Below are 16,446 nucleotides of genomic sequence, written 5' to 3' on the forward strand. Positions count from 1 at the left end.
TTAGGGGCAAAGGTTTTAATTCTCCAAAACATTCCTTACATAGTTCAAAGTGCATTTGACTGTTTGTTTATTAAAAAAACAAAACAACAACAAATGGAAAATGGATGGAAAATTAACGATGCCAAAATAACAGTTCACAACCAGGTCTAGGAAACGGAAGGACGCTTCTTTGGAAGAGACAGGAGATAAAGGAAGAGAGAGGGAGAAATATACAGACGGCAGAAACACATCTTCCGGTGTTGGGAGCACGTTTACAAGATATGCTGTTGTCAAGAGGTTCTCTTTGTTGCTGCACATCATTAAAGAGACAGTACCGACTGAGGGAATGTTGGCCTCCGCCTTCCTCGGTGAATGACATTATGGAGTCAAACTTGTGGCCTTCAAGGCGTTTGGGACTCCAACCTCCCGAAGCCCCTATTGCCAGCTTGTCCAAAGGTTGGGAATTCTGGGAGCCGGAGTTCAAAACATTTGGAGGGCCGCAGGTTTGATACCGCAGCAAGTAAGCATCCTGCGTGGAAACGGATATAGCCACAGCGGAGTAAGAAGCCCTATGTCCCACAAAAGGGGAAAGGATACATACGGTCTTGACTCGAGTCTCGTGCATCATCAAACCTAACGCGTCCCTCGATTTTCGAAACCCTGAAACCAAGAAAAGTGTTTGCTGGCGAACGTAATGCACAAAAAGCACCTTCTTTGTCATTTGTCCATTACAGTTGCGACTTGGCTAGGATTTCGTCTTTAAAATTCAAAAGTATTATTGCACTACGGAAAATAAAACCTTGGGATGCATCTATGCTGCAGAATGGATCCACTTTAATTGCCTTGGTTTGATGCTATGGAGTCATAGGGATTGTAGTTTCGCAAGGCCAAAGGATGCCGATTCCTCACCAAACTACAAATCCCAGCGTTGCATAGCACTGAGCCGTGGCTGTCAAATTAGATATAATTGCCACTCAACGAGGAAATCCTGTATGCTGGGCACATGAAGGTTGTGAGTAAACCAAATATGTTATTTTTACCTATTTTATTTTGTCTCTTGACTGCATCATATAAAACAAGTTGCTTTATGGGAGAGTGGATATATTTTTGGGCAGTGAAAAACACTTCTGAAGAACTGCTATTTTTATGCATTGCCACATTCTGTTTCATAACAGTTCAGAGATAACAAGTTATTCCGTCTAACAAATGAAGCCAATTCTTGCACTTGTCACCCTCTGCTCTATGTAGCAATTGACGCTCAGGCTTTTAAAGTAACTTATGTTATGTTGTTTATACCTTTGTTATATTGTTTTAAATTACTGTTTTAATTACTGTATGTAATGCTATGTTGTTGTTTTTGGGCTAGTCCCTGTGTAAGCCGCCCCGAGTCCCTTCAGGGAGATGGAGGCGGGATACAAGAATAAAGTTGTTGTTGTTGAAGCAGCTTCCCCTTTTGCTTTGGCTCAGCACTAAGATCGCCGTATGATGCGAATCTCATGCACACCTTAATTTTGGCAAGGTCGTTTCGCCCAAAAAGGTGAGCATCAGACTCGAGTAAATAGGGTATACATGGACAGGAAGTGCACAATGTAAACACAATACTGTTGGTAGTTTTTAAAGCTCTCACTGCCGGATGTTCCTTCATCTGTATATGTTTTCTTTTTCAGCGCTCATTGCAATACTTAACGGGCATGGCGCCGACAAATCAAACGTGGTAGACAGGGCTGCTGGCCCTTGGACGGTGATCAAAACATGGATGTGAATATCTTAAAAAAAAAAACCAAACTATTTTAATAAGGTTTTTTATACAGTCGGCATAGATATAAAAGTTTCTCCTGATGCGTTTCGTCGTGGAAGAATAATTCGTAGCCGTCTCAAGCGGAAGCCCCTCCGAGCCCCTCGAGTCTCTTTTTCTTCAGTTAGACATAGTTAAAACATTGCTTTTTTAAAAAAACCGAAAAGATACTTGTAAATCACTGGATCTGTTTTTTTGCTGTTAACGAACCAGACGGGCGTCAAAAGGCGGTCCACATTCATGATGTGAGTTTATAACACAGTTTTAAAAAGACAACAGACAAGGAGTCTCGATATCCAATTCCATCATAACTCATGTTCTCAGGATGACCATGGTGATGAGACCTGGGAAAGACATGACAGAAGAAGTCAATAGTTGTGAATTCAGGAAACTTTGTTGGAAATAGCAACCTCCCAAGCCTTTCACTATTTATTTGTTAATGTATATATTTGCTAACCTGTGTTCTATGTGTATGTTGATTTGTCAGTTTGACTGTACCTCTTTCGTGTGGGATAGACTACAGACATGCGATTGTCCTGAGCATGTTCAGACTCAGGAGTCCATTCAGTGTCTGTTTACACCTCAGTGGAGGTGGATGCATGTTGCTGTTAGAACTTCAGTAGAGATACCCTGTGTACTCAACACACAGAGAACTACATCCTATCTGTAACTGAACCTTAGATAAGAAATGTGCCTGTATGGTGATTTAATACATGATGCTTGTGAGTAAACAAGATATGTTATTTTTCAAGGAAGACTTTGTTTTTTATCTCTAAGTGCATACTTTAAACTAAAAGGTTTATCTTTTGGGTAATTACAACTTCAAGGAAACAACCATACTCTGCTAACCAAATATATTTTTGTAGTTGCTTGTCTCTGTCCTTGGCAGTTCAAGGACATGGTTCTTCAGTTTAACAGCTGAGTTACCTGTGTGCCATTACATGAATGCTTTTCTAATTTACAATAATATATAATAATTATAACATATTGTATATACATATAATATTCATAATATTATATTGTAATACGATATAATACAATATAATAAAATTAATTATATATTATATTTCACATGTAATATTACAGTACTAATAATATTACAATATATCGATACAGTACAATATAGTAATTTATTACCAGTATTGTACTATGCTAATAATATAATATTGTATGTAATTTGTAAGCTGCTCTGAGTCCCCTTCGGGGTGAGAAGAGTGGCATATAAATGTAGCAAATAAATAAATAAATAAATAATGCTTATGAATATCACTTGTTCAAAGGGTTGACTTCTAACAAGGTCATGCTTTTCTTGACAAGTGGCTTTCAAAAGGTGGTCCCCACATGTTTATGGAAATTCACATTTGCCAAAAGGAAAAGACATTTTTCCTTTTCAATAAGGTTATGATTGCCATTTACAGTAGAGTCTCACTTATCCAACACTCGCTTATCCAACGTTCTGGCTTATCCAACACATTTTTGTAGTCAATGTTTTCAATATAACGTGATATTTTGGTGCTAAATTCGTAAATACAGTAATTACAACATAACATTACTGCGTATTGAACTACTTTTTCTGTCAAATTTGTTGTCTAACATGATGTTTTGGTGCTTAATTTGTAAAATCATAACCTAATTTGATGTTTAATAGGCTTTTCCTTAATCTCTCCTTGTTATCCAACGTATTCGCTTATCCAACTTTCTGCCGACCCGTTTATGTTGGATAAGTGAGACTCTACTGTATTTCCAAAGGGATATGTGCCCAGAACGTGGTGCAGTTATTTCTAATAATAAAGTTGCCCACCTTATAGAGCGGGCCGTTTCCAATTTCACACACGATTCTGACCGTCCCCTACAGATTTCGCAATGGCGTTACAGCCGCAACGGAAATGCCTACCTAACACATAAGCAGCAACGAGCTTCTGATTTACACTTAAATGGAGGTAGAGAGGCACCAGGGAATCCATTTCTCCCAATGTGGGAAGCATGAGGGCAGCAATGCAGACGATTCCCAGGAAGACGGTGAGTAAACTCGGCCCCGACGAGGCAATTCTGCTCTCTGGAAGAAGGAAAGACACGTTCTTCCTTTAGCCACACATAAAATGGCAACAACGGCTTCTACAGAGGTTGCATGAACACTGGAAATGGAAGAGGTGGCCGTATCCTGCATTTCAAAGCTCCCTCCAACTACCTGGCGCACACAAGGCTTGCTCAAAGAAGACGCTTTCCGTCAGGTGCTCCTTTATCCGCTTTTCCTCTTCCTCCTTCTGCTGCTGCTCCTTCGCTGTGGGCAGCAGGGTGGCAATGACTTCTTTTCTCCCCAAGGCTTTCCGCTGGCTTTGCTCAGAGACCTGGAGCCGGAATTTGTCAATCATGCCATAGTGACACGGCCGGACGTCCCGGTGGCGGATGACGCTGCAACAGAAGACAGGCCACAGGATCAGTCTGCGAATGGCTTCGAGATGAATTCGGTTCATCTATTGAGCTTTACGGTTGTGGTTTTTAACACCTTATAACTTTGCAACCTGGGGCTGCAAAGAACCTTTTGGTTGCCTTTTGCTCTTCTAGAATTCCCAGGCTAATCACTATGTAACAGAATTTTTGTTCCTGGGTTATAAACGTTATTTCCTAATTGGTTCTATCATAGAAACATTAATTAAACTGCAAAACGTTGTTTTTCCAGGACATCTTGCAGCACATTTTGCTCTGGTTTTTCAATTAATATCTCAGAGTCTCAACCAATTTAACATAGTTTGTGGCAGCCACAAAAACAAGGTTTCTGGACTAGAACAACTACAGTAGAGTCTTGCTTATCCAACGTTCTGGATTATCCAACACATTTTTGTAGTCAATGTTTTCAATGCATTGTGATATTTTGGTGCTAAATTCGTAAATACAGTAATTATTACATAGCGTTACTGTGTATTGAATTAGTTTTTCTGTCAAATTTGTTGTAAAACATGTTTTGGTGCTTAATTTGTAAAATCATAATGTATTTTGACATTTGATGTTTAATAGGCTTTTCCTTAATCCCTCCTTATTATCCAACATATTCGCTTATCTAACGTACTGTCGACCCGTTTATGTTGGATAAGTGAGACTCTACTGTACTTTCAAAGTAAGGACCACACAATTAAACAGGAAAGAACACTTTCAAACCAGGAACAGAACATTTATGTTCCCAAAGCAAAATAACTGTAGAGTTGTGTGTTTTCCGGGCTGTATGGCCATGTTCCAGAAGTATTCTCTCCTGACATTTTGCCCACATCTATGGCAGACATCCTCAGAGGTTGCGAAGTTTTTGGAAACTAGGCAAGTGAGGTTTATATATCTGCAGAATGTCCAGGGTGGGAGAAAGAACTCTTGTCTGTTTGAGGCAGGTGTGAATCCTCAGAGGTTGTGAGGATGCCTGCCATAGATGTGGGCGAAACGTCAGGAGAAAATGCTTCTGGAACATGGTCATACAGCACGGAAAACACACAACAACCCTGTGATTCCAGCCATGAAAGCCTTCGACAACACAAAAGAAATGTATTTTACACTGCAGTGCAGTACTCAGCTTTAGGAGTGCTATTAGTGGGAGTTTAGGGGGAAATGTGGGAGTACAACATCCAGAATCTCCCTTGGGGAATTCTAGAGGCAATGACTTGATAAGGAGTTCCTCCAAAAGCAAAGGAGTGACTTTTACTCACATATCGACGCAGCACTGAGGCTTCACTGCACCTGCGGCGTCCACAACCGCATATTTATTTGGAGTTGTACAAAGAACTGAAATAAAAGAAAGAAAACCCCCGGTAGTAAGGTATCGTGTGCTTTGAATATGTAAACAGTAAAAACAGCAACAACCAATCGTAGCTTTCAACTTTGCCTCTCATTTCCCGGTATTTTAAAGCTCAAAAACCAACACAGTTGCGTCACCCAAACGCCCCTTCAATGAAGTTGTACCTGAGACCCACCTTTGAACTTTAAGGCAAATTCATAGGGATTATAGAGAGTCAACACCTGTTTGTGCGTTGACTGGTCATCGGCATAAAATATAAGCTCGGTGGGAAACACAAAGATGGGAAGGTTTCCTTCCACTAACTCTGGCTGCCGTTTTTGCTGCTGCATTGGCCCCGGATCGGTTGCAGCTCCCCCCTCGGTCCTTAGGATGGCTTTGCCTCCAAAGTCTGTTGCTTTGCAGTCATTCAAGAAACTGAAAGCATTTTGGCACACCTGCAGCCACAGAGAGACAAAAAAAGAAGAAATTATAGATGTACCATATATACTCGAATATAAACCGACCCAAATATAAGTCGAGGCACCTAATTTTACCACAAAAAAATTAGGAAAACATTGACTTCAGTATAAGCCAAGGGTGGTAAATTTCAAAAATAAAAACAGATACCAATAAAATTACATTAATTGAGGCATCGGTAGGTTAAATGTTTTTGAATATTTACATAAAGCTCTAATTTAAGATAAGATTGTCCAACTCTGATCAAATCATTATTCTCATCTTCTTCAATGTCAATGTGCTTATGTATCCTTTTAATAGTAAGAGAGTAAAATAATACATGTAATAATAATAATAATAATACAGGAAAATAATACAAGTAATAATAGAGTAAAATAATACATGTAATAATAATAATAATAATAATAATAATAATAATAACAATAATAAATACAGGAAAATAATACAAGTAATAATAAATAGAGTAAAATAATAAATATAATAATAAGATCAGAGTGAAATAATAAATGTATTAATAATAATAATAGAGTAAAATAAATGTAATAGTAGCAACAATAGAGAAAAACAATAAATGTAATAACACCAATAAGAATAGGGAAAAATAATAAATACAATAATACCAATAATAATAGATAAAAATAATAAATGTACCATATATTCTCGAGTATAAGTTGACCCTAATAGCCAGCCAGGACCCTCACCCGAGTATAAGCCGAGGGGGGCCTTTTCAGTCTTAAAATAAGGGCTGAAAAACTAGGCTTATAATCGAGTATATACAGTATATGCTTTCCTTTCCTCTGTTGGTAGCTGGGTGAGATATATAGGGGGAAGGGTATTGTTCAATGAAAAGCTTGGTCAAAGAGTCCCCAGGAGTTTTTCAACTAGTTGACTGCTGCTTTTCCAGATCTAAAACATCCTCCTGATAACAACATTGGGTTCTTCTTAATGATCTAGTCAATATTTAGTACAAACTGTTGGGTTGTTTCCAAAAGGAAAAAGCATTTAAAAACGAAAAGCAGCAACAACAGCATCAGGACAGGATGCTTCTGGAACATGGCCATACAGCCCAGAAAACTCACAGAAACCCAGTATCTATTCAATGTTTTTAAGCAAGGCCAAAAAATCAATTTCTTGTAAAAATCAGTCCAAGATCTCTTCAGGACTTTTTCAATACAAAAGAAGAAAAGGCAAAAGAGCAACATTTCACCATCCTGACTGGGATGTGGGGTTTTTATAATCCAACAAATATGGAAGAACAATTTGAGGATATAGCAAAGGTTTTAACTGTCTTAAATGCTTTCATTAAGAAATGGGAGGTTATATTCATGTTTCTAGAGTGGCCTATATCCATAATAGCCAGCATTGCTATATGTGGATTTCAGAGACAAAAGCAGAAACTAATAAGGTTCTTCACTCCACATATTTACAAAATTCCTATGCACAAGAAGCACTACCGTGTTTCCCCGAAAATAAGACAGTGTCTTATATTAATTTTTGCTCCCAAAGATGCTCTAGGTCTTATTTTCAGGGGATGTCTTATTTTTCCATGAAGAAGAATTCACATTTATTTTTGAAAAAAAGAAGAACATTTATTATATACCGTAGAGCAGCTGTCATCACAAACCAGCATGACCAGACAAACTGTGAATCCTATCAAGAATTTCTTGTTACTATCATTATTTCCATGTACAAAAATCTATGGTACGTACATTTACCAATCTTGCATGCTCAGGCGTTCTGTTCGTTGGGCATGCTTTCAAACAAAAACTTTGCTAGGTCTTACTTTTTGGGGAGGTCTTATATTTAGCAATTCAGCAAAACCTCTACTAGGTCTTATTTTCAGGGGATGTCTTATTTTCGGGGAAACAGGGTATAACAGTCCCAAAAGCAAACCGTTATGAGCAACTATCACAATTTTATATTTACTAAACACTTGTATATCTGTAAGCGACAAAAAACATAAGCACCACAGATTCTCAAAGTACACACAACAAGAAAGGAACATAAACACCTTGAAAATTTCCAGGACGGTACTTCGTCCTTAGGCGGTGTGTGACATTGCACAAGCAAATGATATGTAGAGGAATTTTGCAATGCATTAGAATGGTACCAAAATGCACATTTACAGTGCAGCCTGCATATCGTGTCAGCCAAGTTCAGAGCGGTAGAGGCGGCATCCCTTGGCAATGTATAATTTGAAACTTGAGTTCTTTGCAGACTTTTGGTCTCTCTCTCTCTCTCTTTAATGTCTCCTAGAACAAATGAATAAGACCTGCAAATGAGTCTCATGCACAGCATGTGTCTAATTATTAGCTCTTTGAGGAGGACTGGCCATATTTATTCCCTGACTCATTTGGACCCATAGAGTCCACCTGGGAACGATGGCGGCCCACAAGAGCATCCCGGTGGAGTTCCCAAAACCACATAAATAAAGGATTCCAGGAAAAGCTCATAATTACATTGTAGAATGACCAATTTCTACAAACACTAGGATGTTAGTACAGTAGACTCTCACTTATCCAAGCTAAACAAGCTGGCAGAAGCTTGGATAAGTGAATATCTTGGATAATAAAGAGGGATTAAGGAAAAGTCTATTAAACATCAAATTAGGTTATGATTTTACAAATTAAGCACCAAAACATCATGTTATACAACAAATTTGACAGAAAAAGTAGTTCAATACGCAGTAATGTTATGTTGTAATTACTGTATTTACGAATTTAGCACCAAAATATCACGATATATTGACAACACTGACTACAAAAATGGCTTGGATAATCCAGAAACTTGGATAAGCGAGGCTTGGATAAGTGAGACTCTACTGTACTTTGTGTTTCCTGCACTCCGTTTTTTTTATTTTGCAAGAAAGGCAGAATTACAAAACATTCACATTAGAAGCAGGCCCTTGTTCTTAATGGAGGAGAATTCACCATAAAAACATCTCTCTTTTTTTCCTTTGAAACTCTGCCAGTGCTTCCCAGATGCATTTCTCATTTGGTGACCTTATCTTTTGGATTGGAGCTGCCCAAATCCCCTGGCTTGTTGGAGATTTGGGGTGTTTCTATCTACCTACCTATCTATAAAAGATAAAGGTTTCCCCTGACGTTAAGTCCAGTCATGTCTGACTCTGGGGGTTGGTGCTCATCTGTATTTCTAAGCCGAAGAGCCGGCGTTGTCCATAGACACCTCCAAGGTCATGTGGCCGGCATGACTGCATAGAGCGCCGTTACCTTCCTGCCGGAGCAGTACCTATTGATCTACTCACATTGGCATGTTTTCAAACTGCTAGGTTGGCAGGAGCTGGTGCTAACAGCGGCCGCTCCCGCCTCTCCCGGGGAATGAACCTGGGACCTTTCGGTCTCCAGCTCAGTGCTTTAACGCATTTCGACACCGGGGCTCCTTGCCTATCTATACACATAATAGAAGTGAAAATGTGTATGTATGTAGCAGAGGTGTCCGCTTACACAGACAGGCTCCCGCCTCCACAAACAGCTATAACCCACAGTGCTGAGGAGTCACCAATGGTCCTCTGTTTAGTGACACTGCAGATTATAGTAGTAAATAATAATAATAATAATAATAATAATAATAATAATAATAATAATAATAATAACAAACAAGATTTCTGGCCCTCAAATAGGAGACACCTGCCAACCCCACTCAAAATCACAAATTTGTGCCTAAGAGACTAAAGGGGATTTCAGCTGGATTGCACCTGAGACCGGTCTCTAGGGCATCTTGGGAAAAGGGTTCAAGACACACCTATGAGGAGACATGCCTTTAAAATGACTACAAAGAAAGGGAAGGGCCAAGGCTCAAAACAAAGAAGGAGGGGGGGGGGGACTTTAGACAGAAAGAATGACTCACTAAACAACAAAAAACAAGCTTGGCCCTGCCTCAATGTGGCATCCTTTCAGACATTTAAACCTGGCTCTCATGTCTCCTCTCTGCCTTTTCTTCTTCAGACATATCCTTCTTCATAGATTCATAGTTTCCAGATTATTCAATTACCTGTCAAGACAGTGGGGCAGAGGTTCAAATTCAGGCCAAACTACCATGTGAGGAAAGCTAGGGAAGGTGCCCATTATGTGGAAAGGAGTTACTAATCTAAATAAATAATTGCTGGTTCTCAGCTGTAGGTATCAGTTATTTGTATTCTGTTTTTAAAGCAAGCATATTGTCTCACTTGCGGAATGTAACACAAACCTGACGTCAGAAGCTATTGCTCCTATCACTGATTTACCAGCCAAGCCCTCTGTTTACCTACTTGGAAGCACCCTGCATTGGCTCCAATGTGTTTTAAGGGCATGCAGGATAATATTATTCCTCACAGAGAGACTAATTGTTAGTAGGCCCTCTAACCTTAACAAGCTCGCAGAAAAATTGCCAAAAAGGAAAGTCTCAAGGCTTCTCTGGATTTGATTTCACTGTGAATAACAGATAATGAAAGGTTATATGGGATTTTAAGGCACTATGACGGTTTTTGTCCTTATTCAGCCGAGCAGAAACACGATGGTGAGAACACCCCCCCCCCCCAGTTATTCACAATGATAAGCCCTTGACATGGCCTGTGAAGAAGATTGTTTATACCAGGAGAGGCAGGAAGTTGCGCAGGACTTGTTCTTACGCCACACTTGTGAATCATGACATTGGAAATAATATAGTTGACACGAGCAGGGGCATCAAACTGGAGCCTTCTTTGAGAATCCCCCTCTTTATCTCTGCCCCAGCTCAGCTTTTTTGAATGTTTAATTATGCTTTCTATATCCAGAGAGCTAAGAACATCCTTTCGAATGCATTTCAGGCTACAAGAATTAAGAAGCTGAGTGTGAAATGAACCGAATGTCCCAACAACACTGTAGCCGAGTCATATGATGGTGTTTACAGCAAGAGAGGATATTATTCCAGATCTGTCAAAGGAGGGAGAGGATGGGAAGGACCAGCAGCGTTCAACCTTCAGCTTGAGATCAACCATGTAATGCTTTAAAAGCATCCAGACTTCCATCCGCAGGCCCTTCTTCAGGGAGCTTTTGAAGCCCTAGAAGCCGGGGCTGGCTTTTATTTTTAAACAGACATCATCTTGCACTTGCGAAGGGCCATCCCTTATGCAACTCTGCCGTAAGAGAATCTTGCCACTCCAGCAACTCTATATAAATCCTCCTTTAAAAAATAACCCTCCTCCTTTCCGGCTGTCAACCAAGTCCGAAATAACCACCCACGGCTCAACCTCTGTCTCTCAACAATTCATTCTTTGCAGTTGGCTCTCTGTATCCACAGGTTCTACAGTCATTGATGTATCAACCCCTTCCAAAAAGAATTCCGAAATAAAACATCGATTTTTGCCATTTTATATAAAAGACACCGTTTTACTGTACTGTTGCATTTGACTGGTGTGAATGACATCAACATGTTTTCTTCTTATATCTATGTCTTTTAATGTATGTGGTTTTTAATGCTTTTAACTATGTTTTTCAACTATATTATAACCCCCCCCCTTGAGGAGGAGCTGGTAAAAAATAACATTTATTATTATTATTATTATTATTATTATTATTATTATTATTATTATTATTTTATTATGACACAGCAAACAAGATAGATATGCTGGATTTCATTATTATTATTATTATTATTATTATTTTCAAAGGACCATTTCTTCCCATATAAATCTAACTGAGTTTTAAATCTGTCTTTTTTATATATGTGTTTTAATGGTCCTATGTCTCAATCTATGCATTTCAACTAAGTTGTACTCCACCTTGAGTCATTCACAACAACAACAACAGCAACATATATAATGGGACTTGAGCATCCAGATTTGGGTATGAGGTTACAATAATGATAAATAACAACAACAATAACAATAATATAACGGGACTTGAGTATCCATAGATTTTAGTATGGGGTTAAAATAATAATGACGATGACACTAATAATCTAATGGGACTTGAGCATCCACAGATTTGGGAATGAGGTTACAATAATGATAAATAATAAAAACAATAACAATAATATAACTGGACTTGAGTATCCATAGATTTTAGTATGGGGTTAAAATAATAATGACGATGACACTAATAATATAATGGGACTTGAGCATCCACAGATTTTGGTATAACGATGATGACAGTAATAATATAAAGGGACTTGAGAATCTACAGAGTTTAGTATGGCGTTAATAATAATAATAATAATAATAATAGGACTAGTCTTGAACACAGATTTTGGGATGGGTCTCTAAATAATGATGATAATGATGATGATGATATAATGCAACTTGACCACCCATAGATTTTAATATGGGGTTCCAATAATGGTAATGATAATAATATCAATAATAATAATAATAATTTGGGACTTGACGAGCATCCACAGATTTTGGGATGGGTCTCTAAATAATAATGGCAACACCAACAACAACAATATAATGAGACTTGAGCATCCATAGATTTTAATATGGGGTTGCAGTAATGGTAATGATAATAATATCAATAATAGTAATAATAATAATTTGGGACTTGACGAGCATTCATAGATTTTGGGATGGGTCTCTAAATAATAATGGCAACACCACCAACAACAATATAATGGGACTAGAGCATCCACAGATTTTAATGTGGGGTTTTTTTTCGTGTCAGGAGCAACCGGAGTTGGCAGTCTGCAAGGATGTTGCCCAGGAGACGCCCAGATGTTTTGATGTTTTTATCATCCTTGTGGGAGGCTTCTCTCACGTCCCCGCATGGAGCTGGAGGTGATGGAGGGAGCTCATCCGTGCTCTTCCCGGGTGGGATTCGAACCTGGCAGCTTTCAGGTCAGCAACCCAACCTTCAAGTCACGAGGCTTTTATCCCCTAGGCCACTGGAGGGGTTGCAGTAATGGTAATGATAATAATATCAATAATAATAATAACAACAACTTGGGACTTGACTTGAGCATCCACAGATTTTGGGATGGGTCTCTAAATAATGATGGCAACACCACCACCAACAATATAATGGGACTAGAGCATCCACAGATTTTAATATGGGGTTGCAGTAATGGTAATGATAATAATATCAATAATAATAATTTGGGACTTGACTTGAGCATCCACAGATTTTAATATGGGGTTGCAGTAATGGTAATGATAATATCAATAATAATAATAATTAGGGACTTAACTTGAGCATCCATAGATTTTAATATGGGGTTGCATTAATGGTAATGATAATAATATCAATAATAATAATACCTTGGGACTTGACTTGAGCACCCACAGATTTTGGGATGGGTTATTATTATTATATCAATAATAATAATAATAACTTGGGACTTGACTTGAGCATCCACAGATTTTGGGATGGGTCTCTAAATAATGATGGCAACACCAACAACAATAATATAATCATCATCATCATCATCATTTAATTACTTATTAATCGTCCTCCATCCAAGATGCTCTAGAGCATCCACAGATTTTAATATGGGGTTGCAGTAATGGTAATGATAATAATATCAATAATAATAATAATAATAATTTAAGCGTTTAAGCGGCTGAGAGGGAAAAGGAAGGGGCCTGAAGCTGTTAGGAATGGTGGGAGTTGAAAACACCTAGAGACCCCAACCTGGCCCATGCTTGGGTTACAATAATGATGATAATGGGACTAGACTTGAGGCTGCAGACCTACCTAGCAACACAACGCTGGGCCTGCCCTGGATGCCCATTGGCTTAAAGCAGGCCCTTTGTCCTGAGGAGCCTGCCTTTCCTCCTCTTCTGTCAAGCAGGAGACAAAGGAGGGCCCTCAAGGTGGCCTGAGGGGATGCAAAGCAAGGGCCCCGGCTCTTGATTAAACCGACACGTGTCCACGCATTCACACGAGAGGCCGTGGCCTGGCTTACCCCTTCTTCCTCCTCCTCCTCCTCCTCCTCCTCCGCCCGGCGGCCCCTCTCGGCCTCTTTCGCCGGCTGCCGCAGAGGAAGAAGTCCCGCCCCCTTTCCCTGTCTGTCTCGATTTCCCCGCCCACTGACGTCAGCTCTAGCCAGAGAGGGACGCCATTGCGCACGCGCGGCGCCTTTCCCCCTTTTTTGTTGTTTCTGTCCCTGACGTCTACCATCGCCTCCCCCTCCTACCGTGGCTTTTTTTGCCTTCGCGCATGCGCAGACTCGTTTTCTCATTCTTTCCCCCCCCCCCTCCTCCTCAGCTGGTGCTGCAGTATGCGCAGGCGCATTTCCCTCCCGTCACTAAAGGCCACAGAAACTTGTTTCCTGACAGGAAGGCCTCCTTGAGCAGGCCTCTGACCCAGGGGAGCAATTTTTAAAACCTAATTCCCCTGGGTTGTTGTATGTCTTTCGGGCTGTGTGGCCATGTTCCAGAAGTATTCTCTCCTGACGTTTCGCCCACATCTATGGCAGGCATCCTCAGAGGTTGTGAGGTATGGATAAACTAAGTAAGGAAAGGGAAGAATATATATCTGTGTAGAGTCCACACAGTGCGTTAAAGCGCTGAGCTGCTGAACTTGCGGACCAAAAGGTGCCAGGTTCAAATCCCGGGAGCGGAATAAGCGCCCGCTGTTAGCCCCAGCTCCTGCCAACCTAGCAGTTCGAAAAGATGCAAATGTGAGTAGATCAATAGGTACCGCTCTGGCAGGAAGTTAACGGTGCTCCATGCAGTCATGACCTTGGAGGTGTCTATGGACAATGCCGGCTCTTCAGCTTAGAAATGGGGATGAGCACCAAACCCCCAGAGTCGGTCACGACTGGACTTAACGTCAGGGGAAAACTTTTACCTTTACCTAATTCCCAGAGCCCCTGGTGGAGTAGTGGACTAAAGCCTTGTGACTTGAAGGTTGGGTTGCTGACGTGAAGGTTGCCAGGTTCAAATCCCACCCGGGGAGAGCACGGATGAGCTCCCTCTATCAGCTCCAGTTCCATGCGGGGACATGAGAGAAGCCTCCCACAAGGATGATCAAAACATCCGGGCATTCCCTGGACAACGTACTTCCAGACGGCCAATTCTCTCACACCAGAAGTGACTCAGGTTGCTCCTGACACGAAAAAAAACAACTTAATTCCCATTGAGTGGGACTTTTCAGCTGCTTGAGACGTAAATAGGTTCGTTTTCTTTTGTCCCACGTGTTATAATGGAACATCATGTTGACTTGCTAGGAGTTACAGTGCGGTGTGGCTTCATCTTGATTCCAGCAAGGCCTTTGACAAATGATAAGTTGTATATCTAGAGCAGTGATTCCCAAAGTGGGCGCTACTGCCCCCTGGTGGGCACTACAGTGATGGCACCTATTAGGACATGGGGGCGGGGCCAGGGGAGGGGCGGGGCATCTTCCCAAGTGCCAGTGACAGGGCTGAGCACCTGAGGTGCCTGTTAGGACACACAGGGGGCGGAGCTAGAGGAGTAGGCGTGGCTTCTTCCCAAGAGCCCGAGACAGGGCTGAGCCTTTATACCTCTCCTGAGAGGCCTTTTAGGACTAAAGGGTGGGGCTGGGGTGGGGGTGGGGCCTCTTCCCAAGAGCATGAGACAGGGCTGAGTCTCTATACCTCTTCTGAGAGGCCTTTTAGAACTAAAGGGTGGGGCTGGGGTGGGGGTGGGGCCTCTTTCCAAGAGCATGAGACAGGGCTGAGCCTCTATACCTCTTCTGAGAGGCCTTTTAGGACTAAAGGGCGGGGCTGGGGTGGGGGTGGGGCCTCTTCCCAAGAGCATGAGACAGGGCTGAGCCTCTATACCTCTTCTGAGAGGCCTTTTAGGACTAAAGGGTGGGGCTAGGGGTAGGGGTGGGGCTTCTTCCCAAGAGCGCAAGATAGGGCTGAGCCTCTATACCTCCCCTGAGGCACTTGTTAGAACACGGGGGCGGGATATAGAGGTTCAGCCCTGTTAGGCACTTGGGAAGAGACCCCACCCCCTCCTCTAGCCCCGCCCCTGCATCCAGGACAGGGATAGAAGCTCAGCCCTGATTTAGAGCTCATAACTCCGCCCATCCCAGTTCTTGCTGCCCATTTGTGGCCCCGCCCACCTCCCCCTCCCAGCCCACCTCCCCCTCCCAGCCCTGCATCTTGGACTGGGATAGAGGCTCAGTCCCGTCCACTTGAGCAGGAGCCACGCCCATCCCTCTAAGCCACGCCCCCTTTCAAGGGGACACTGAGTCATATTTTTCCTGGAAAGGGGGCAGTAGGCCAAATAAGTTTGACAACCACTGATCTAGAGCAACACAACAAATGAGCAATGGATCCTAATTAGATTTAATTATTTACCGTGTTTTCTTTTTTTGGGGAAATACTTAAGGTTTGCGCTGTTCCCAAAAACAAGAAAACCCGAACTGGATCCACAAGCGAACCCGGATTGAACTCGTTCCTCCTCCGCGCCCCTAGCGGCCTCGGAAGGGAATGGCACTTTTGCGGACGGAGGAGAAAGAGGAGGAGACATCCACGGCTGTCAATCAGCCTTAGA

General features: G+C 41.4%; 1 protein-coding gene across 2 annotated transcripts; it reads right to left on the reverse strand.

Moving 5' to 3' along the window:
* On the reverse strand, positions 1-14,022 carry mospd1 (motile sperm domain containing 1). 2 transcript variants are annotated; one of them, XM_003228938.3, is made up of 6 exons: positions 13,887-14,022; positions 5,728-5,986; positions 5,464-5,539; positions 3,963-4,186; positions 3,669-3,830; positions 1-2,118 (listed from the first exon to the last, which is right to left on the reverse strand). In XM_003228938.3, exons 2-6 carry the CDS (start codon positions 5,879-5,881, stop codon positions 2,087-2,089), a joined length of 648 nt encoding a protein of 215 aa, XP_003228986.1. In that variant the 5' UTR covers positions 5,882-5,986; positions 13,887-14,022; the 3' UTR covers positions 1-2,086. The 2 variants fall into 2 exon arrangements, with proteins under 2 accessions (XP_003228986.1, XP_008121035.1); XM_008122828.3 differs by lacking the exon at positions 13,887-14,022 and adding an exon at positions 13,676-13,823.
* Positions 14,023-16,446: the final 2,424 nt, after the last annotated feature.

The sequence above is a fragment of the Anolis carolinensis genome, unplaced genomic scaffold (genome assembly GCF_035594765.1).
Source record: "Anolis carolinensis isolate JA03-04 unplaced genomic scaffold, rAnoCar3.1.pri scaffold_12, whole genome shotgun sequence".
Classification (NCBI taxonomy): Eukaryota; Metazoa; Chordata; class Lepidosauria; order Squamata; family Dactyloidae; genus Anolis; species Anolis carolinensis.